General features: G+C 44.6%; 1 protein-coding gene across 1 annotated transcript in view; it reads right to left on the bottom strand.

The window, feature by feature from the left end:
* Positions 1 to 15,789, bottom strand: part of NFU1 (NFU1 iron-sulfur cluster scaffold) — a 155,857-nt gene extending 140,068 nt beyond the window's left edge. Inside the window, exon 1 of the mRNA XM_085636291.1 lies at positions 15,535 to 15,789. Coding sequence (XP_085492417.1) covers positions 15,535 to 15,587 — 53 coding nt within the window. The 5' untranslated portion in view covers positions 15,588 to 15,789. The remainder of the gene's footprint in view (positions 1 to 15,534) is intronic.
* Between the last annotated feature and the right edge of the window lie 6,180 nt (positions 15,790 to 21,969).

Here is a 21,969-nt window from a genome sequence, read left to right as displayed (position 1 = left end):
TACTGACACTTGCATTCAGCTACTCACCCACAAACAAAAAATAAAACTCAAGGATATGCAAGATAAATTCAAGGAAGGATCATGGATGAAAGGAAACATATTGCTGTCTAAACAGGTGAGCACATGCTTCCAATAAAAATATAAAACATACCAGCAGATCAATGGCTTACTTTGCACCATATAATTGTAAGATGGTCGCTCTGTACACATCTAAGTGAGTAGCCATCTTGGAACTGTATGGTGCATACTTTTAATATGATTTTCTGTCTAGGATCTTTTCTCCCCCGGACACTGAATGGAAGGCACGGATTTGCATAAAGCACTCGTACCGCGCCTTGCTAACCCAATGGCAGTGAACAACTAGGCTTCTGGTTGCACTGACAGTGACAACTGAAGGATACGGCTAACTCCTGACAAGGCTTGCATCTCTTGAAGCATCCATTAGCAAGACTATTGGAGCTGCATGCTCAGTTTTTAGGTCGAGCAAAACAGCGCTTGCGTTGCTGCCAAGTGACCTCTTGTATATGCTTTGGGAATTGAACCCCACCTATTTCTAGCTGATTGCTTTTGATTTGTCTCTGTCCACGTTCTTTACAAATCCTTGCTTCCTAATGGGCAGTTGTTCCTCTTTGTCCCTCCTTTATGTTTCCGGTTTCCTCGGATGCAGCACTGACTAAGTACTGTATTTTAACGCTTAAAATGTTTGTTTTCCTTCGGGGACTACTTTTCTTCGTTTTGTGTTTCTAAGCCTCAGCTCTGCACAGCTTCACATCTGCCCATCTTTCCATTTGTACAAACTATGTTTTTTAAAACGACCAACCCTCCCAAGCTGGAAACAAGCATTTACAATGCAATGGTCTCGGCATTGTTAAAGTTAGAGCTATTGGCATTGCTCATGACATTATTTTTGTTTATGTGTTTGTTTTTAAAACATTTAAAGAAACGGCATTGTCATGAGCAATGCCAATAGCTCTAACTTTAACAATGCCGAGACCGTTGCATTGTAAATGCTTGTTCAGGATATGTGCCCTGTGTGCATGGCTATTTGGGTTGGAAGGGCGCATAATAATTGTGGCTGGATATTTTAGCTGTAATTGGACATTTGATATTGTATCTAGCTGTATAATGGCTGCTCCACTGGAATATCAGAGCTGCATGCCGGCATATCATTGCATCACCAAAACTGGTATATGTGAGGCAACTCAAACAGACTTACTTGCCTGCTGTATAACTGCTTTGTTCAAATTCTTTTATTATTCTTGCACCGTTGCATTGTAAATGCTTGTTATCCAAGCCAACAGCCGCCGCAAGCGACGTGATCACATCTGGCCAGCAGCAGCACATGTGGCTGGTTCTACGGTGTCCGAGTAGGGCCAATATCACTCAATATCCTATACCTTTTGTCGGGCTTTAAAAAACAGCGACGCTGTTGTGCTTTATACGGGGCTCCTCTACGAGCTGTTTAAAAAACACACAGAGCCTCATTTTACGATATTGTGGCGACCAGACGACAAACGGTGTTATTAATTTACCTTCCGAATAGCGCCTAAAGCGAGTTCTTTTTTAATCTACATGCTTTCCGTTTGGGCAACACAGAGGGTAAAGAGGCACATGGAGATTAAAGATTCTGTTCAGGATCACACCATTTGTGTCAAATTGGGATGCAGGGATTGAGAGCCAGGGCTCCCTGGTTCACAGTTAACTATGTAGGCGCTAGGTCCCACCTTTCCGTCTCCCGCCACTATAGCTTGCACTCTCCCGTGGCACGTATTCCCAGTAACTTTTCCCCAGCACCAGGAAACGAGGGAGGGTGTTTAAGGGCAGCCCCTCGAAGGAGCGGTGAACGAGTAGCAGAGGCTAGCACTCACCAGGCGGCGTCCGTCTTTCCTGAGCAGTGGTGAAGCCTGTGTAATCCAGTGAACATCCAGCTGTGCGCAGGATCACTGTTCCCCCATGCCTCCGCTGCCTGCTCCAGGACGGCTATTGTTGTTCCCGGTTGGTGTGGCACGGCGAATCCTCCGGCACATTCCTGCCTCCGGGCTCCCAGGCTGCCTCGCTTCCTCCTCTGCCGGCTGGGAGGCAGGCAGGCTCTCTCTCTCTCTCCCCACCGGCAGGCAGCAGTCCCTTCCTTCCTGTGTGTAATCCAGCCTGCCCCCCGCCTCACGTGTCCTTAGCCTCCTCTGTGTGCAGCCGAGCTCGGTCTGTGGCGCACAGGAGCACCCCACTCTCTGTGTGAAATCCGGCCCGACAGTCTCTGACAGACCCCTCCCCTCCAAGCCCTCTTGAGTATACGAGCCAGCCCGGCTCTGTGGCTCACAGATCACCTCCGTGGGTGTGTACAGCCGGGTCTGTGGCGCACAAGACCATGCTGTGTGTAATCCAGCCCGTCTTTCTCTCTCACAGACCCCTCCCGTTGGTGTGTAATTGTACATTTGATATTGTATCTAGCTGTATAATGGCTGCTCCACTGGAATATCAGAGCTGCATGCCGGCATCGGATCACACAATGGACGCATCCTGCCTCGCGCTGCGTGGGTGCCATGTTTGCGCCGAAGGGGAGGGGCTGCGCGAGCGAGGATGGAGCGTGGAGGGGAAGCGGGAACAATTTCAAAACATTGTAGAACCTCACAAAGTGAGCACAACAACGCACGACATTGATAATGAGGCAGGAGGCTTAGGTAAACAAGTCGGATCACACAATGGACGCATCCTGCCTCGCGCTGCGTGGGTGCCATGTTTGCGCTGAAGGGGAGGGGCTGCGCGAGCGAGGATGGAGCGTGGAGGGGAAGCGCAAGACAGCAGAACCTGGAGAGGACATCCCGTCCAAAGCACGGTGCGGATCCCGATAGCAAAACAAGGAGATCAGGTGAGGGAGCAACGCCGGGACACCACCGCCTTTCTCCGAGGCACAGCAGAAAATGCCTCGGAGAAAGGGAGTGTCCTTTTCGGATTGGGGGGCGTGTTTTGCTGTTGTCTCCTCCCTGAGACTTCTCGCAAAAAACACGCCCCCCGATCCGAAAAGGACGGGGCAGGATTAGAGTGACGGGACCTCTTCTCCAATGGCTGGCCAGCATTTACTAGGCCAGCCAATGGAGAACAGGGAAGAAGAGGGGCGGGTTCAAGCCCCTCTTCACCCAAGTCATTATGTCTCGCGAGCGAGACTGCGCAAGCGCAGCCATCGCTAGCCGAGACCTAAAAAGGAGCTGCTGCGATGCCTCGGGTCACAAGGTCAATTAAAGTTTTAAGAGTTTACTCGAGCATGGGAGACATGCGGGTAATAGCGGGGCAGTTGGCAGCGAACATCACCCAGGCACGGGCTTGCTGCTCTCCTCCCCCTCGATTATTTTTTCTTTGCTTAATATTCGGTTCCTCAATTACTTCCCTCAAAATGTGTTCAGATGCAGTTTATTTAATTATTTTTACATTCTTGCCTCAGATGCCTTGGAACTAATTATCTAGCAACTGAGACTTCTGTTGCTGCAATGAAATGTTCTGAAAAGTGCATTGCTGTGAGCAGGGAGTAGCCCTGGCTGACTGCAAGCATACATCTGGCCTGTGAGAGTGCATCGGAGGCACCTCTGAACTGCTCGGGGTGGGTCTCAGGTAACAGACATTGAATTTTCCGACACCGAGGCCTCATCCGGTTAATTAGTGTCTTGGAGCCACCCAGCTTCCTTGGCGTGGCTTTCAGCCCCCCTGCCGCTCCTGGGAATATAAACATCTCCGTAACTCATCCTTGTGTGACAGCAAGACACTGTCCTCAAGAACACCGTCTGAGAGCAGCCTGCTCTGCCATGCCCAGCACCGGGAGTAAGTGTCCTTGTTGAAACCTACTTTTATCATTTCTAAGGGTCAACTCCTCTGCGGAGACATTAAAGGGCAGACAGTCTTCGTCACAGACACATTATCACATTTTAAACATTCCAGGCACCGACGTACAATTTGATATCACAAACTAACCACAGGCGTGTCGGTTCAAAGCTCAGTAAATTGTCTTTATTACGGTTATCTATCTATACTCCATGATTTCCGCTGTGAAATTGTAAAAACTGAAAGCTGAATTCACTGTGCCATTAATGCAACCTGCAGCTCACGGATTGTGTCAAGAGCTCAGCAGTAGGTACAGGGACCCACCACCTTTCTTACCGCTCAACCGATCTGTGAAGTAAAACTGATAAATGAGTTTTAAGAAATATTCAATTATGATGCAACTTATCCGTTATACAGCGCTTCGTTACAGAGCCTTGCTCTTTCTTAGAACTGCACGAAAAAGTGCCTTGTTACCCACGCCAATACGGTTTGTTTTATAGTCTTGCTTTCCGCTTGGCCCCTATTTCTCTCTTTTCCACTGTCTCACTCCTTGCCGTCTCCCTACCTCTTTATGGCCGTGGTGCAGCCAGCCAGAACACCAAGTTGTGCCATTAACCTATCAAAGGCTCATAAGAAGTATATGTTGTAATGGTGGAGTACCACTCCCATTAGGTTACCACCTCTGGGTAGTGCTACAATCACAACACATAAAGAGAAGCATTGACATCAGAATGAGAAATGAAGATCTGGTGGGAATAAAAAAACTGGATCATATGATTATCTATAAAGTCAATAGTCTATAAATCAAGTCTCAATAAAACTTACTGTTCCACTTTAAGTTTTTTTTGCTTGTGCGGTTTTTGGACCGATGGATATCCCTTAAAAGGAGGAAATAAATAAATGTGTAAATCCAGTATTTTTTAAAGGAGTTTGGGGAAGGACATACCCATGGCTCAGCAACAACTTCAAATATATATATATGTGTGTCTCACAGTTCTGACTTTTTAAAAAATAAACAGATTTTGACCTCTTTCTTCCCTTTGAAGCTGAATTGAAAGGTTGAGAGGCATGAATTTGATACGAGAAATTAAATGCATCGCTGTTTTAACACGACTCCTCTCAATCGTGTACCGTAGGAGAATACAGGTTCATAGTATCTCTGATACAGCTGACTGGAAACATTCAACCACTTTGATTTGATTACTGCTCAGTCAACACGCGCTTTTCTTAATGCGGTCCTCATCAGAAAAAACACAGGACAGCTAAAATAATGAATCGGTAGAGGGCTTTCAATATAAAATCCCGATTGACTCTAGAGTGACTTGTATGTGAACGCTACAGAGCGGTGCTGCTGAGACTGCTTCCCAAACAACGGTGCAGCTGTTAAACAGTGTAGCAGCATTAGCTATTTTAAGTGAGTGCAATTGCACAATTGTCTGTGAAAGTCACACAACAGTTGTGAGAAGGAAGCAGTCCCTGCGCTTTTAGATTCTCGCAATGCAGAACAGGTTTGCTTCGTGGTACACCCTGTTGTTCCCATGCACGTTTGCTACTAGGCATTTTTGCAGGAGGCGGCAGAAAATACTCCAAAAAACTTAATAAAAACAAAATGAATCCTGGTGAGACAGGCGAGTTTCGGATTGTAAAACTGAACCAGGTCTGGGAGAAGGCGCAAAGGGTGAGTCTTTCCAAGAGTAACATAGGCTTTGGTGCAACAGTGGGAAACTCACGTAGCTGAGGGATGCCATTAAGAAAGGGAAAAGCGGTTTTATTACGGTGTGCTGTACGCACAGGTGTCCGTGCAGAGTGGCTGATAACCATGTTCTTCGCTGTTCATGCTGAACGTAGTGAAGGCCACTGCTAATTTGTAAATGAGGACAATCGTAGAAGTAAACGAGCACCATTTTCACAATGCCTTATTTAGCCCCTGTTTTTGGCATCACATATGCCTGTCTTGAGTGGCAACTTGTCTCATTTTAAAAATTGGTAATTTCCAATTATATTGACCGCCACTAATTAGTGTAACAGGAACTCTTGTTATTTCCAAGGCTTAGACGACCTGATGTAAAGTCCTAGGCGCTACATAAACCAACAAAAAAAAGAACAAGCCCTGGAGTGGTGTGCGCGAGCTAAACGGAATTTCAGGAATGCAGCAGGCACAGTGCGGGCCGCTGCTTGCTCCCGAGCTCCCTAGGCCAGGGGAGAGAGAAGGCGGGACATGCACCCGCCTTGGCCAATTGCGTGCTGTCTTTCTTAGAAGACGCACGCAAAGGCCAATAGCGCGTGAGTAAAATCAAAACAAAACACGCAGGAGCGTGTGGTCAGAGTTAGAAGTGCTTACTAGAAGCCTTGCAGAGTAGCGCATGCGCGCTGACTCAGGCGAGACCTAAACACGGGCTCTGTAATTGCTAATATACTGATTTCTTGTTGAGTACTGGTCAAGAGTAAACGGTGTGTGGCCTTTGTGCCTCATCTATGCTGCTGACTGGTATTTCACTGCCTGCAGTGCACTGCTTAATAAACAATGCAGTAGATTCAGGTGGCAAAGTGCTCGACACAAAGGTGGGAAAGAGGATGTGAGGGTACAGGGGAGCAGTGAGGAACCACTGTAAATAAGAAATGACAAGGGAAAATCACTAGTGGGCAAACATCCGCGCCTAGAGTGTGTCGGTGTTGCCATGAACTGAATTAGCAGAGTAAACAACCCAGCTGGCAGCTTGTACAGACACCCAGGACCACAGACAAAAATCAGAATGTCAACTGACTGTAAACATGGAACAATATCTTACACTTGTTGTCCTGGGAACATGCCTTAGAACCAGGAGTCTCGAAAAAAAATCAAAGTAGCAAAAAGGTAGTGACAAGTGTCTACAGACTTATGTAAGCTGCGCAGTCCAATTCATGGAAGAATATTCCTCACTTAGCTCTAGACTCACAGTTGGTGTTCTGTGCATTACAGAATATGTTTAACAAAGTCTTTTCAAGGAGGATGGCATACTATCCATACTGAATCGTAGCATCATAATTAGAAGATTTGCAATGCTCAATACTCAATTTCCTCCACATCTACCACAATTTCCCATACCACACCATCAAATTCAACCCTGGTTCCATGTTATTTTGAAGAGCTGTCCAAGACACCAATCCAACTGTCCCTTCCTGGACTCTCACCTCAAACACGGACTACGATAAACAAAGATAATGGTCCAACAATGACCAAGTCCGCCAAAGAAGAGGTGCTAGGATCTCCACCGCTTGCAACTTGTGACCATCAGTTAGTCCAGGAAGTGAAGTTTATAATGCCTGTTGAGAGAGGCCTACGGGCAGTACTGCAATAAAAGGAAGAATCATGATCACTGCCAAACAGGACCAAGACACTGTGACAAGAAACAAGTTAATGTTTAAGAGCAGAAGTGGGTACCTGTGGGGTGTTCCCTCATATAGCTCGACTCCTGAACTACACACTGAGTTAGACAGTCCTGACCTGCTCACAAATGAGACTACAGTGAATGAAAGTAGAGTTCCCGATTGGCGATAGTTACAGTCTCGACCAACAGCCTTTAGTTAAAACCAACAAAACTAAGGATCTTACTAGATGGGTGGTCCTTTTTTTTTTTTCCAAGTCATAAAAATCTTTATTTCGGTTTAAAATACCTTAAAAGAGACTAACACATAAATCCTTATCAATATTATTCAGAGTAAAAAGTTCTTTGAAATGGTTCATACACAGAATCATAGGAAATGAAGTATTGCATATTACAGTATGTAGACACGAGAAGAAATCATCACTGGAATCAGTCACGCTATTTGATATTTCTGCCTATAGGACAAAGGCTAAAGAGCTAATGCATAAGTTAATAATGTTTATACCACAATTACTACGGTGTGCTTCCCAACTAGTCCTCAACAGACATTGTAGAACCCCTAGCCACAGTGAACACTTTAGAAGGGTAAGACACTTAAAAGGTACCATAAAACCATTTAAAAACATGTGTCTTAAAATTTGAGAACACACCCATCTGGGCTAGTTGATAGGGTTTCAATATGTTTGGGCCATACCAGTCGGAAGGATAGGCAAAAGCCTCCTTCTGATAGCCCAAAAGTGGCCTAAAAATGTTGCAAATGCACAGACAAAGAGTGGTCTCTTGTCTGACTTTAAAATACGTAGAGCTTCATTGTGGTTATATGTCCCAAGTTGTCTACATGCAGGGGCAAGCCAATTCCTTCTTGGTCTGGCATAAGCATAGCACCTTAAATAGGCATCTTTTTGGTACCAGTTGCCAGTAAAGCAAGTTACGGTGCATTGATACACTTGAATGTTTTGGAATATTCAGTATTAGTCAAGCTGCACAATTTTGGATGATTTGCAGTCTGCGGGAGAAATAAGATGAGAGGTCCTACGAATGAGGCATTACAGCATTCCAATCTACTTATTACTGCATTGGGTAGGACTTGATAAGCAAACAAGTTTGCTAAGTTTCTGAATATGAGCGCCAAAAGTCAGATTAGTATCAAAGAAGATTCCCAAATATTGCACTTTGGTAGTAAAATCAGGGTAAGGTCTCAGAGAGTGAGCCCACCAGGATAAGGACCAACAGGAAGGTTTTCCGAAAACCAAGACCTCAATTTTATCCAAATTGAGCCGCAGTGAATTGTTGTCATCCATTTAACAATCACTACCGTGCAAGATTTAAAACAATCTTGGAAGTTGTATCTGTATTCCAAGTGAAGAATTAGAGGAGTATCATCAGATTATGCATACAATTGGAAGCTAAAGGATGAGATGAGGTCTGCAAGAGGTTGAATAGAGTCAGGCTAAAAGCAGACATCTGGGGTACTACACATCCTGGTGCTCTGAATGAGGAACGATATAGACCTATTAATACCACCCGAGAATGGGAGGTAAAGAAGGACCTGAACCAATCAAGCATGGTACCCTGTTGTCCAGACAGGCTGGTAAAATGAAAACTGAAAATTCTTCCTCCATCAGACTTAAAATCATGCATCTCCCATCTGGGAAAAACTAGGCTATTACGGAAGAATGCACAGAACACATGACCAATGAACTCATTCTCGCAGATACCAACATCTTTCTAGGTAACTTCAACCTCCAGCGGGTTGGCCTAAATGGTGATGAAAATTAACTTTTTCATCATTTCTCTCCGACAAGGACTTATCTCAACACTGCTCCTAAAATACACACATTAAAAAGGAGTTATATTGGACCTCATAATCACAAAAAAGGAACTTATTTCCACAGGTGGAACAATACCTGTAAACTCGTCCACTCAGCACCTGATTCCTTTCACAGTGCTACTTCAATAGAAAATAATTTATAGTCATACAAACAAGCATTGGCATAGCCAATAGGTCTCGCCTTTGGGACGTTTTTAATCATGCTTTACATTATTGTGGGTGGAAGCTTAAACTCATTTATTAGGCATACCCATATATCTGCTTCACGGCAGAGACGTGAAACCTGACTCCCAGGAGCAGCGCCTGCCCTCTGATGCGCATCCTCATACAAAACTGTCAAGGGAATACAATGACATTTCTAAGAGTCAATCCTACCAGGCATCATGCACTCAACCATCTAGAGCAGTGCAGCTATGGTGTGTGCTTGCTGCAAACACTGGCAACACAAAAAGATAAGCATTTAAAACATCAAAATGCCAGGGACTGCAGCCAACGTGAAGACAGTAAAGCCAGGGGACTCACTTGGTCCTACTCACCGCTTCTCCGTTTTACCAGTTGGTTAAACCACCTTACTCCATTGTATCTCGTTGCCAGTAGGGGCTTTTCTTGGTAAGGAGGGCTAGAACAGGTATGGGCTGTCAGACACCTCATGGTATGTAGACAATGTTCAACTGGAGGAGGCAGGTGGAGGGGAGAGGGATTCATGCTGAATGAATAGCGAGGCTTGATGCCTACTCCCAATGAAGGTGTCTCTTTTTTGGGCCCATTACTTCATGTGTGGGGGATCTGCACACAGCTTTTGAGTTGGCGGAGACGGTGATGCTGTGCAGGGCAGCTGTGATCCGATCCGTGATGGACTGTCCCAACGACTGTCTCTCTTTACGTTTAGATTTCAATAAAAATATTTTTGGAGAAACAAGGAACCTGTATTTTGTTGCCTTTTCCATAGTGTGCACTGCGGCAGTAAATGATGGTACGTGCGGTGTATATGCGTGACCGTTTTTCACGAATATTATGTTTGCACCCTTGCATGTTCGTTTTCATTTCTTGGTGATCCCAGGCTTCCAGCAAGAACATGCAGTGCGATCTAAGCGATGATAAATACATGGGCCATTTTACAGTTATGTGGAAGTGTTTAAGTGGCATGAGCAAACTCGCATTGAGCAGTGATGGGGCCTGCTCTGTGCCTTTTAGTCAAGCCCTGTTTTGATTTGAGCTTCTAGTGCCTGACCGAAGCACTCCATCTTGTCTCGTGCACGGAGTTTAGAGCGAGCTACAGTACAGTACGTGTCTCACTAGTACAGCGTCCAACTCTGGGAGGAAGTAGAGCACGAAGAAGTTTCGGTAAATGCTGGTTTGAAGCACAGTTACCATACGCCTGCCTCATTCCCCTCTTCCCTGTTTAGAGAGAGAGTATCTCCCTATAAAAACTAATATGAAGGAGGGTGCTTGCGTGTGATTAAGCGCAGCCCTCAGCTGGCAGCGCTGTCAGTTACCTCTGCTGGAGCCTGGAGTTTCTAGGCTCTTTTGACCGCTGGGAAGGTGCAGCTCTCACATCAGCCAATGCTCCTGGAATTGATTTGCAGTCCTCTTTTACGTTGTGCTGGCTCCATCAATTACACAACAATAACTGCACTTTTATAAGATTCTGTTCAGTTAAAAAAAATTGGCCCGTGATTTGTCTGTTTTATTAGCTGTGTCAGTTTGAAGTAACTATTTGATGCGATTTTCTTGCCTGGACGTGTACGCTCGCATTTGTTCGGAGGTTACATTAAATAGTAAAAACCTGAATAAAAAGGATCTACTTTTTTCCTATAGCGTTACAAAAGTCCGATCTGGTGGCTTAGTAGACTAATGTGTCCACTGTTGGGGCCTGTGTTTCACCCTATGGTCACAGGTTCGAATCCTGGCGGCGGCCTTTCATCCTTCTGAGATCAGATAAAATGAGTACCATTGAGTTGGGTAACAATAAACATTGGTTATTCAGCACCAAGATGCCCTCAGGTGAACGTGCGCTTTACAAATGCATGTCATGTTACCAGACATTGAGTTTCATTCAAATATCGTCCCTCCTTGTGGCCATTAACAGTAGGCGGGTCACAAAAGTTTGTTGCTCTAAAAAGTGGGTCATGGTTCTAAAAAGTTTAGGAACCACTGGTCTATAGTCTCATTCGGACTTGTGGCCTGGCAGAAAAGGTCCCTCGTCTCTGAATGCCTTGAAACAGGAAGTTATTCAGAATACAGCAAAGTTCAGGATGGTACAGCTGCAGCAGGGGGTGCTGGGCATTCATCATTACTTCATTTAAGCAGCATACGTCACAAACCGAATAGTCCTTCAGCAAGCCCACTGCAGAGGGTCGCCCCTTCACACTGGTGGTCTGTGGTTTATACACAAACTCTGCAGCAGGTGCTCGAGCAAATGAGCTATCTTACACGGGCGTCACAACAAAGTCAGGTGGCACGAGTTCCCCTGCCCAGGCCTACCACAGGCACGGCCCTATCATCCGTACGCATCTGCACATCTTGTCCCAAGGGCTGCATGTTCCATGGCTGGACAGAGGTTGGGGACACCACCGTGCCACGGGCCTTTGCACTCCCCTATCTCTAAGCGCCCGAGGTCCGCCACGACTTATTACAAATGGCTGCGATATATTTCCAGCTTATCAGTGCTGCCAAGCCGCCTTATCAGCTGCAGGGCAGATACGAGTAATGCGCCGGGGTGCTGTGAGTAATGGCGCTTCCTGCAGGCGGCGCTGTCCTCTGCCACCGCCCACAGACTGCAGGTTTAAGCTTTCGTTGGGGGGGTGGGGGAGGAAAGGGTGGAGACGGGGGAGAGCGGAGGACGCCCCATCCCGGACTACCTTGGCGCACCTAGGCGAGCAGACTGTTAACTATAAGGAAACTGGTCCCAGGTACGCTTCTCTGCGAACGATGATGGGGAACGTGACGCGAGTACCTCGATGGCTCTGTCTCCCAAACTGCAGCCTAGAGGGAGAGAGAGTGTGGGGACCAGGGGGCGAGGGGAGACAGGAGGGAGGGAAGAAGGGAGAAAGGAGGAGGGGGCGAGGGTGGGAGTGAAGCAGAGCAAGGGGCACCAGTCCAGACAACCCTTATGGTAATTTAAGAGGTCTTATACAAGCTTAGAAAGCTCTCTAAGTGGTAGATGTGGAGAGCAACTTTCAGGCTTAATCCAGAAGGAATGTAAAGCAGCTTGTTTTACTAGAATGCAATCTTATAGAATAGAATAAGTGAAAAGAACCACACCAAGTATTTATAAAAATATGTATTTATTATAGAACACTTTCCAGTACCTTCAAATATCTTCTCCACTGAGATAAACACAATGCACACAATACTTTAGCAAAGAAAAACAGTAAATAGCACGTAATATACAGTGGACCCAGGGGGACCAAACCATATACTCAGAAAGTAGTGTAAGAACCACGACTCGGGTCAAGACAATGTCAAGAGGAAATAAAAGTGTTGGGGACCCAAGGTGAGTCTATAGGGACCCCACGGAGAGAGTGTGCAGTGTGGGAACATGACTGCGTGCTCCGTATAACTCTACGTTTAAGTCGCGGTTGGATTTTTTTTAAGATTAACGACTCTTCCCAATAGACCCTGAAGAAACCCTATGGAAGACAGAAGGTTGGAGTGCCACCCCACCCATGGATACCCTAGTACCCACGTTACCTACACCAGGGAAGCCGGGTGCATATGTGTGAGATGGTGTCGGAAACCGCCGTCAAACCCAATGGAGGACTTCAGGAACGAGCTGGTGCTGAAGAAGGCGAAAGTGTCTGGTGGAATTCGAAGGTGGATTCTAGATGATAGGCACATGCAAGCAGAGGGAACAGATTCTAGGTCACTCAGGAGTGACCAGGAGACTTGGAAGATGAATGCCTTCCGATGTCGGATGTTGCAAAATGGGTGATGATGACCTTGACTCTACAGCTGTGAGGTCCAGGCGAAGCTGAAGAGGACCAGCAGCTGTGCACAAGCTGACCAAAGAAGGATGTCGAAAGCTGAGGGGGGGGGGGGGGGGGGGGGGGGGTGGGGTCGGTGTCCGTCGGGACCAGCAAGGTCCAGGGGGACTCACCACAAGCAGGGGAGTCAGGGCAGGCCCCTAGCAATCAGGGGAGCCCAAAAGAAACTAGTGTGATCCTCAAGTGGGCTCACAGGCTGGAGTCGTAAGAGGACCTCAAGCAGCTCCCCAATAGATGCAAGCCATGATGCACACGATGCGAAGTGGCTAGAGATTCTGGTCGATGGAGGTGCTTGAGGTTGGGGCTACTTGGAGCCCAAAGATCTTCTTGGAAGGTAGCCAACAAGCCTTTGCAACTGCAAGTTGACGCGGTGCACAGGGGTTCAGTTATTGCAACCCCCACAAGGGATACAGGCCTCAAACTTGGTGAGAGGGCAGAGCAGTGCTCGCGAGCTGTGTAAAACCACCACCTGTGTTGCAGAACCTTACGGAGTCCGGAGGAGCTCAGGATCAGCAGACCGGTCGACTTAGTTGCGGTGCCTTCGCATGCATGGGAGTGTGTCTTTGATGCTTCAAAGGCCTTGGAAGGTTCCTGTATGATGCACAGGCACAGACGATGCAGCAGAGTGGAAGGGAGACGTAGTCAGGCCCAAACGAAGTCCAGCAAAGTCGGTAGAAGAAGTGGTGTCTGATCTGAATCTTATACCACGACAAATCTAGGGACCTACACCCAGGTAAGCCCTTAAGTACCCTAGGGAAAGGGTTGGAAAGAGTCAGGGGACCCTCCCAGGGGAGGGTCTGGACAGGGAGGGGGGGGGGGAGGTTACTCCCATGTGCTTTGTCCAGTTTCGTGCGGGAGCCAACGGCACCCAGGACTAGTTTGTACTGGACTATGCAAAGGGACACCAAATGTGCCCCTCATGCAAATTGAGTGACACTGGCAAGCGCACCCATCCCACCCAATACAGAAAGCCTATTGTTCTGCCTTCCCCTGCTCGAGCTTGGCTCAGCAGCAGGAGGGCAGAATCATGTCTCTGGTCAGCAGCAACCATTTTGTGCTGTCCGAGTCAAGAAGGCTGGTACTGGGAACACTGAGAGCCTAACGGAGGGCTCTTCCAGTGCTTGGAATCATACCTCCCACACAGTTTATGGTGTGAGGGTATGAATCCAACATGTTTGATACCAAACATGATAGAATTTGTTGCAGCTAGTTTTGAGATGCTCATCGCATAATTAAGAGGTGCCCCTCTATATAGTATATGGCTGTTTCACTGACAACCCGGGAGAATGGACTCCGTAGCCTGCAGGGGTGTCCTGCTCATGCAGGGGCACCCTCTCACTTAGAACCAAGCACCCTGCCTTCAGGATTGTAAAGGCCTGCTAGAGCGGTGACTTATAGGTTTTAAGTGCAGTGACCCTAGATATAGGAAACCTATAACTTTAGTAAGTGGTGCAAGCACCAACTTACACAGGCTGCAAAGGCAGGCCTGTAATTCCATTTTGAATGATCGCTCATGGGTGGCTTAATCAGCCCATGGGAGACTTCTACCGTACCTATGCCATGGTTACATGGGTATCATATAGGAGGGACCAGTATCCAATCTGGGGTGTACCTCAGTACTGAACATAACAATTTAGGGAGAAAGCAGATAGACTGGTGTCCTGATTAGCAGGATCCAAGTCAGACTAGTCAAATACAGCTTAGCGCCAGGCAAAAAGTAGGGGTAACCATAGAAGAAGATCCTACTTTCCTACAAATATCTTGTTTTAAGTTATCCTGGGCCTACCTATTTTGACTTTCCTTTCTATCCTCCAGTCGCAAATAATCACACCTGAGCTTCCTCCACGTCTCATTCTCTTGCTGCGTACTTCCCCCTACTTCCACAACATTCTAGTTCCCCCTCCTGCTCAAGCCTGAAAACATGACTTTCACTGCATTCATATAGAAGAACATACTATTATATTTACCTAAATCTATCATTCTTCTGCTGTGCATTCGTTTACACTATGTAAAATCCATCTCTGTAAAGACCTCTGATGCTTCCGGCCACGTTAACGCTATATAGAATTGCAAAAAGAAACATGTACCAGCAATCACCAGGCCCTACCTAAAGAGCCTTCTTCTAAACTGAACGCTTCAAGTTTCTAGAAATGCTATATCCTCATTATACGATGGCTGTAAATAATGAAAGTGTAAATATAATATTCGCTCTACAGATAAATGTTTATACATAAAAGCCGATGTGATGCAGTCAGAACCGGTTAGTTGAGCACGCAGAGACTTTAATGCTGCAATCCATGGCAACGGGACACGTGCCGGCACTGTAGAATACAAGTTGCAAAACAGCAACCACTTTATCCTGTCCGAAATCTATCTGCACATTTAACACGTGACTGAACCTATCCCTTTGCAAACGCTAGTAACACAGCATCCAGGCAAAGGACTGACATCCCTAAACTGGTAGTGTCAGCTGGATGCATGGTCTTTTAAAAATAAAATAAAAGCAGAAAGTCTAAAACTTAGGCTTTGTGAGCTCACTCACCGTACGCTAAGGGCCACAGTTCCCCGGGCCAGTCGCCCCATTGCAGCGGCCATCTTTGTTGTCCTCTGTGGCGGAAAGATCAGACTAAAGGTGCCCTTCCGGAACGCCAGTTAGGAAGAAACTATAAACATAACGTGAAAATGTTATGTCACACTTGTATTATAGCCGGGAGCGGTGGCCAATCCGCTGATTCGTACGCTTGCGTACGTCGAAAACGATCAATGACGTAGCCTCTGGGAAGCGTGTCTCCAAAACGAGGCGTGGGATGCAAACATTGAACGACAAAAAGCAGCGACGATTAAAGGCAAGTCGATTATTTGAAAACGAGGCTGCAAACTCAACTGTTTGGTATTTGACTTGGCAACGCAGGGTTGAGTGTTTATTGCCCTGAGACGAGCCCTCGGGGTGGCGCAGCGCCGAATCGGATTGGCTGACAGCTGTTTCCGATTGGTTGTTTGTGAAGTGCAGCATCTTCGCCCCTACATCCTTACGCCTTAACAAACCCTGTTTCAGAAAATCAGTGTGGCAATAAGGGATCCATTTTTTTATTTTTTTTAAATGCGTTTTTATATAGCGCTGACTTTACCCGAAGGTGACAGAGCGCTTCACAATAGGAACAGTAATGATACACGAGGAGAACATTACAAGTGAGCATGTTACAAAAGCAAACGTTACGTTACTGTAGTGAAGGAAATCCAGGAGGCCGATTAGTTGAGTAAGTGCTTCTTTAATTGTAAGTTCAAATGCACCCACGGCCTGACGCTCCCGTCGTATACCAAGACATCAGACAACTGATTACAGTTGGAATCCTGGCATGCAACGTTCAGCATCAGATCGCGGAACATACTTCAAAAGAATACATTGCATCAGTATGCATCCTTGAGCCAGGTTACTGGCACGAGGATGCCGATCATAGAAAATACTACAACTTCTCCCTCCTCACAAGAAACAAAATGAAATTAACAATAAAAATAAAACACAACAAATGTATATAGCAGTTTCGAATTGAATTCAAAATAAGCAAACAAACCTGAAAAATAGAAATTTACATTTTCATGACAAAACATAGTCATTTAATTTTGAAGGCAACCTTCTACAACGAACTCTCAAATCCGATGAAGAAGAATCTGCATTAAGTTTGGTCGCATCAGGACTAGTATCAGAAACATGTTCCGGACTGGAATGTAAAACGGAAACCAAAGTTGAAGAGGAAGTTCCAAGACCAGCAACTGAATCATGAATTAAATGAATCCAATCAGAATCATCTAATTCTTGTCTAGATAATTTGAGTAAAGAAACCGCTTGAGAATCAGAAAGATGGACAAGCGATCTTTGATTCCACCACCCTTTCTGACCAAGAAGGGCCTGAGCCTTTACTGACACCAGTAACCTGCACTGGGGGAGAAAATCTTGAAGACCCCTTTGATACCTTTTTAGGATTCTTAATGAGGACCCAACTACCAACTTTCAGATGTGGAGAATTGAAATGTTTACCATCATCATGAATAGATTTAATGAGATTTTGTTTTTGAGAAACTCTGGAAGCTACCTCCTTATTGCAATGAGAGTTTTTATCATGTTTGTTAATCAACCACTTGGGAAACAAATTAGTGTGAGCAGCACTACCTCTTAGAAGTGAAAATGGTGAAACACCTGTGGTGCAATGAGGAGAAATGTTGTAAGCCCATAATTTTGCTTCAAGAAAGTCTTCAACATCTTGTTGAGAAGAAAGAGCTGTTTGAATAGCATCTTTAACTAGTCTATTTGCTCTTTCAACCAAACCGTTAGAGGTTGGCGAGTAAAGAGCAACTTTAAAGTGTTTGACATCTTGTTGAGAAGAAAGAGCTGTTTGAATAGCATCTTTAACTAGTCTATTTGCTCTTTCAACCAAACCGTTAGAGGTTGGCGAGTAAAGAGCAACTTTAAAGTGTTTGACATCACAATCAGTAAGAAAAGAACTGAATTTTTGAGAAATGAAATGAGTGCCATTATCTGAAACGAAAACAGAAGATGACCCTTCAACAGAAAATATTTTCTTCAACATTTTTATGGCATTAGTAGAATTGGGTGAGTCACAAAACATATGATAAATCCACTTAGAGTGGTGATCAATCAACAAAATGATATACTTAAGATCATGTGGCAAAAGATCGTAAGGTCCAGAAAAATCTAAACCAACTTTGTCCCAAGGTTTGGTGGGAAAAGGAACAGGGTGTAGTGGTGTATTCATGACTTTCCATTTCTTATCCGATAATAGACATTCAGGGCATTAATCGATAAGAAATTTAACTTGGGATTCTAAGGATGGCCACCAATAGTATAACTTAATGAGCTGAGAGGTCTTAGAAATTCCTAAATGACCTTTGTGAGCAAACTTAATGATGTCATTCCTGAGACTGGAGGGGGGAACAAACCAATTGTGTCTCATGACCATGTTATTGACTAAAGATAACTCAGATGCAACCATGGCAAAAGCTTTCAACTCATTGGAAAGTTTCCTATTTTCTGGCCAACCTTTAACAATATTATACTCAGAGACCAGTTTACGATTTTCATCTTTGTGCTGTGCTTCTAACCAGGATTCTTCAGTGATATTAGGACAAGAGTTAACAGCATCAAGAGTAGCAATGACACATTCTGTATCCTCTAAATTCTCGACCTCTGAGGGGTCATGAAAAGCCATGCGAGAAAGGCAATCAGCTCTAAAATTTCTCCCTCCAGAAATATGTTTAATGGAGAAATGGAATTCTTGTAACTTAGACAGCAATCTAACTAATCTAGCTGATGCTTTGCCAAGTCTGTTACCAGTTAATAACTGGGTAAGAGGCTTGTGATCCGTAAACAGTTCAAATTGACATCCCCAAATGTAATTCTTGAACTTTTCTATGGCCCAAACACAGGCAAGAGCCGCACGTTCAATAGTGCTGTAATGAGTTTCAGATGGTTTTAACATTCTTGAGGAGAAGGCTATGGTGTGTTCTTTACCTGAGACCCATTGACCAAGAACAGCACCTAACCCAGTGAGGCTAGCGTCTACCATAATGAAACATTTTGAGGAGTCGTGAAAAGGGTGAAGAGCAGGCACATCCACAATAAGTTTCTTAACTTGAATAAAGGAAGCTGAAACTTCTTCAGACCAATCACATTTTGAACCTTTACGGAGGAGAGAACGCAATGGCTCAACTGTTTGTGCATACACTTTAACAAAACAGGCGTAGTACTCTGCTAAACCTAAGAAAGACCGAAGTGCGTTTTTGTCTTTGGGAGGAGTGGCATGATTAATAGCTTTAATGAGAGGCATTTTGGGCTTAATACCTTCCGGAGAAAGTGTATGACTCAAGTATTCCAATTGCTGTGTGGCAAATCTACATTTTTCAGCCCTGATTGTCATGCCTGCCTCATCTAATTTGCTTAAAACAGAAGATAAGTTGCTCAAATGAGTCTCCCAGTCATTAGCATAGACTAAAATATCGTCTTGGTAGGCTTGGACTCATGGAATGTTCTTAAAGAGATTATCCATGATTTTTTGAAATACGCTGGCTGCCGAGGCCAAGCCAAAAGGTAGTTTAAGGTATTTAAACACTCCAAATGGTGTGACAAAAGTAGTGAACTCCTGAGAATCAATTGTTAAGGGAACCTGATGATAAGCTGAACGCAGATCTATGAGTGAGAAAAATTTCGCCCCTCCCAAATTGGCCAATAGTTTGTGAATTTTAGGGAGGGGGTGGCAGTCAATAAGTATGTTATTATTTAAGGTGCGTAAATCCGCACATAATCTGACCTCACCAGAGTTTTTACGGACAATAACAATGGGAGAAACCCACTCTGAGGAGTCACAAGGAGCAATGACGCCATCATCACACAATTTTTTAAGGACAGATTTGAGTTCATCCTTTGCACTAAGAGGTAAAGGACGTACCTTATGAACGAAAGGTTGAGCATCAGATTTCAACCTAATTTGGTGTTGGAAACCTTTGACAGTTCCTAATTTTTCGGAAAATAAATTTGGAAATTTATCCAAGACCTTTTTGATATCAGAAGTATGATCTGTGAGACATTAACAATCTGTTTTGGGATGCAAATCATTTCTAGAGCCAGCAGGACTGTAACCTTGAGGGGGATCACCAAGAGCAATTGGATTATCAGAACCTGGAATAAGATGTAAACCCATTTTCGCCAGATCCTGCCAACTAATGATACTGCGTCCTCTAACTGCAACATAAACCTTTGTGAATATGGATCTCCCTAAGCAATCCAGTCTATAATTGAAATATCCCAACATGTCTATGTCAAACTCGCCGAAAGCCTTGGGGTTAATGTCAGTTTGACACAAGGTGATGGATCCTTTCCATTTATCGTGAAATATGACATCTGATAAAATGGTTATGGGCGAACCAGAGTCTGCCATTATGGGAATTTCTATATTACCAAAGAATGCCGTTCCTAAAGGGCCTTTCACAAAATGAGGTGTAAAAACAGAATTGCATTCAATAGAAACTACCATATCTTGAAACTGATCAGAACAATCATTAATGGCTTCAGAGTAGTCAACGCTATTAATACTGGTAGGTCGTTTTGAGGATCTGCATGAACCTTGAAAATGACCAATCTTTTTACAAAGAACACATCTTTTCCCAATAGCGGGGCACATAGGATAATTGCTTAAGTGTGATTTAGACCCACATCTATAACAAAAAGTATTTCCTTTTTGGACAAATTGTTTAGTAGGTTTATGCGTAGAGACAGCATTGACAGAGTTGACAATGTCTTGTGATGGAGTCTTGAAAGAGTTGAGAGATTGATCTTGTTGAAGGAACTTAGAAGTGACGATAGATCTTTCAATACTCTTAGCAATATCAATTGTTTCTTGGAGGGATGGTTTTCTACAACTAAGAAGGCGTTGCTGAATTTTTCTTGAGAAACAAGAAAAAACAAATTGATCACTAATGCAAATATAAGGGTCGCCTTCAAACTCACAAGTTGACGCTAAAACTCGCAAATGTGCGATATACTCTTCCACAGATTCATCTTCACGTTGTTTTCTCCTAAATAAATTATGTCTTTCAAGCATAATGTTTGACTCCTGATCATAGTGATTCGCAAGGCGCGATAAGGTCTCTTTATAAGAGTTCCAATGATTAGCATCACCAGCTTCACCAGCAGGAGTAGGAAATTTGGGTAAGTTCTCAAAAACGTGTTGTGCAGCAAGACCTAAACAACCATAAAGAATTGCTACTTTACGTTCTGGTGGAAATTTGACGGCATCAATGGCTACGATGTGATTTTCAAAAGCTTTTACCCAATGGCGCCATGGAATACTGGGTTTTCTAGGTTGTTGCAAAAAAGGAGGCGGTTGTGCGAATTGTTGAGAAGAAGCCATCTTTAAGTAAAAAGGTTACTAACCAATTGAACAATCTGGTGCTGAAATAAAAGCAGTTATGCAATAAACCATATATTACTTTTAAATTGTCGAACAAAAATGAAATGAAATGTCTTTCTGAATTTTAAAATGACATCCAATGCATTAATATATGCAAGTACAATAAAAATGATGGCGTAAGGTGAGCCTATCACCGAAATTGAAGGTTCGAGGATGTATAAACAATCGTGTTGTATTTAAATTAAATGGTGTGCCTGTCAACGTATAAATGTGCAGGCTGAATCCACAGACATCGATAAATAATTGTAGTAGTTTTAATTTAAATGGTGTGCCTGTTACCATAGAAATGTGAAGGCTCAATCCTACCTGTGGTCGAAATCAAAAGGAGGATCAGTGAAGAAAGACAGCACGATGGGCTGTCTGCTGAATATATGCGGCGTCGTGTTAAATGTATTTGGTTACCTTGGAAACCAAAAATCTCTTCTGAAAATGGCCGCCAACGTCAATGCGCAAGCGTGTAGACGTCACTGCACTGCGTGAATGGCAGACGTCGACGTCAATGCGCATGCGTTTCAAACTCACAGTGCTTACGTGAGAGGACGACATTATGCAGCATCGACTGTTGCTAGGAGATGTAGAGACGCGGAAGGTGACGTCACGATCTCTACGTTGCCTTGTAATCCGGAAAATTACCAATTTGCCCAGAACTGCCACCCACGATTTCCTTATACAGAAATTGAAAACAGAAACCAAGGAAGTGTTCCGCTGAGGGCAGATTGATCAAACTGGATGCAGAACGTTAACGAAGAGTCCGAGGAGTTTAAAATGTCAGGCTGGTGGGTGCAGGGCGCGCAGCTTCGTCCGCTTGTCACCAAATGTAGTGAAGGAAATCCAGGAGGCCGATTAGTTGAGTAAGTGCTTCTTTAATTGTAAGTTCAAATGCACCCACAGCGTGACGCTCCTGTAGCATACCAAGATATCAGACAACTGATTACAGTTGTTGGAATCCTGGCATGCAACGTTCAGCATCACATCGCGGAACATACTTCAAAAGA

The sequence above is a fragment of the Triturus cristatus genome, chromosome 11 (genome assembly GCF_964204655.1).
Source record: "Triturus cristatus chromosome 11, aTriCri1.1, whole genome shotgun sequence".
NCBI lineage: Eukaryota > Metazoa > Chordata > Amphibia > Caudata > Salamandridae > Triturus > Triturus cristatus.
The sequence above is the reverse complement of the archived record's forward strand: the minus strand, read 5'-3'. Positions and strand labels throughout refer to the sequence as shown.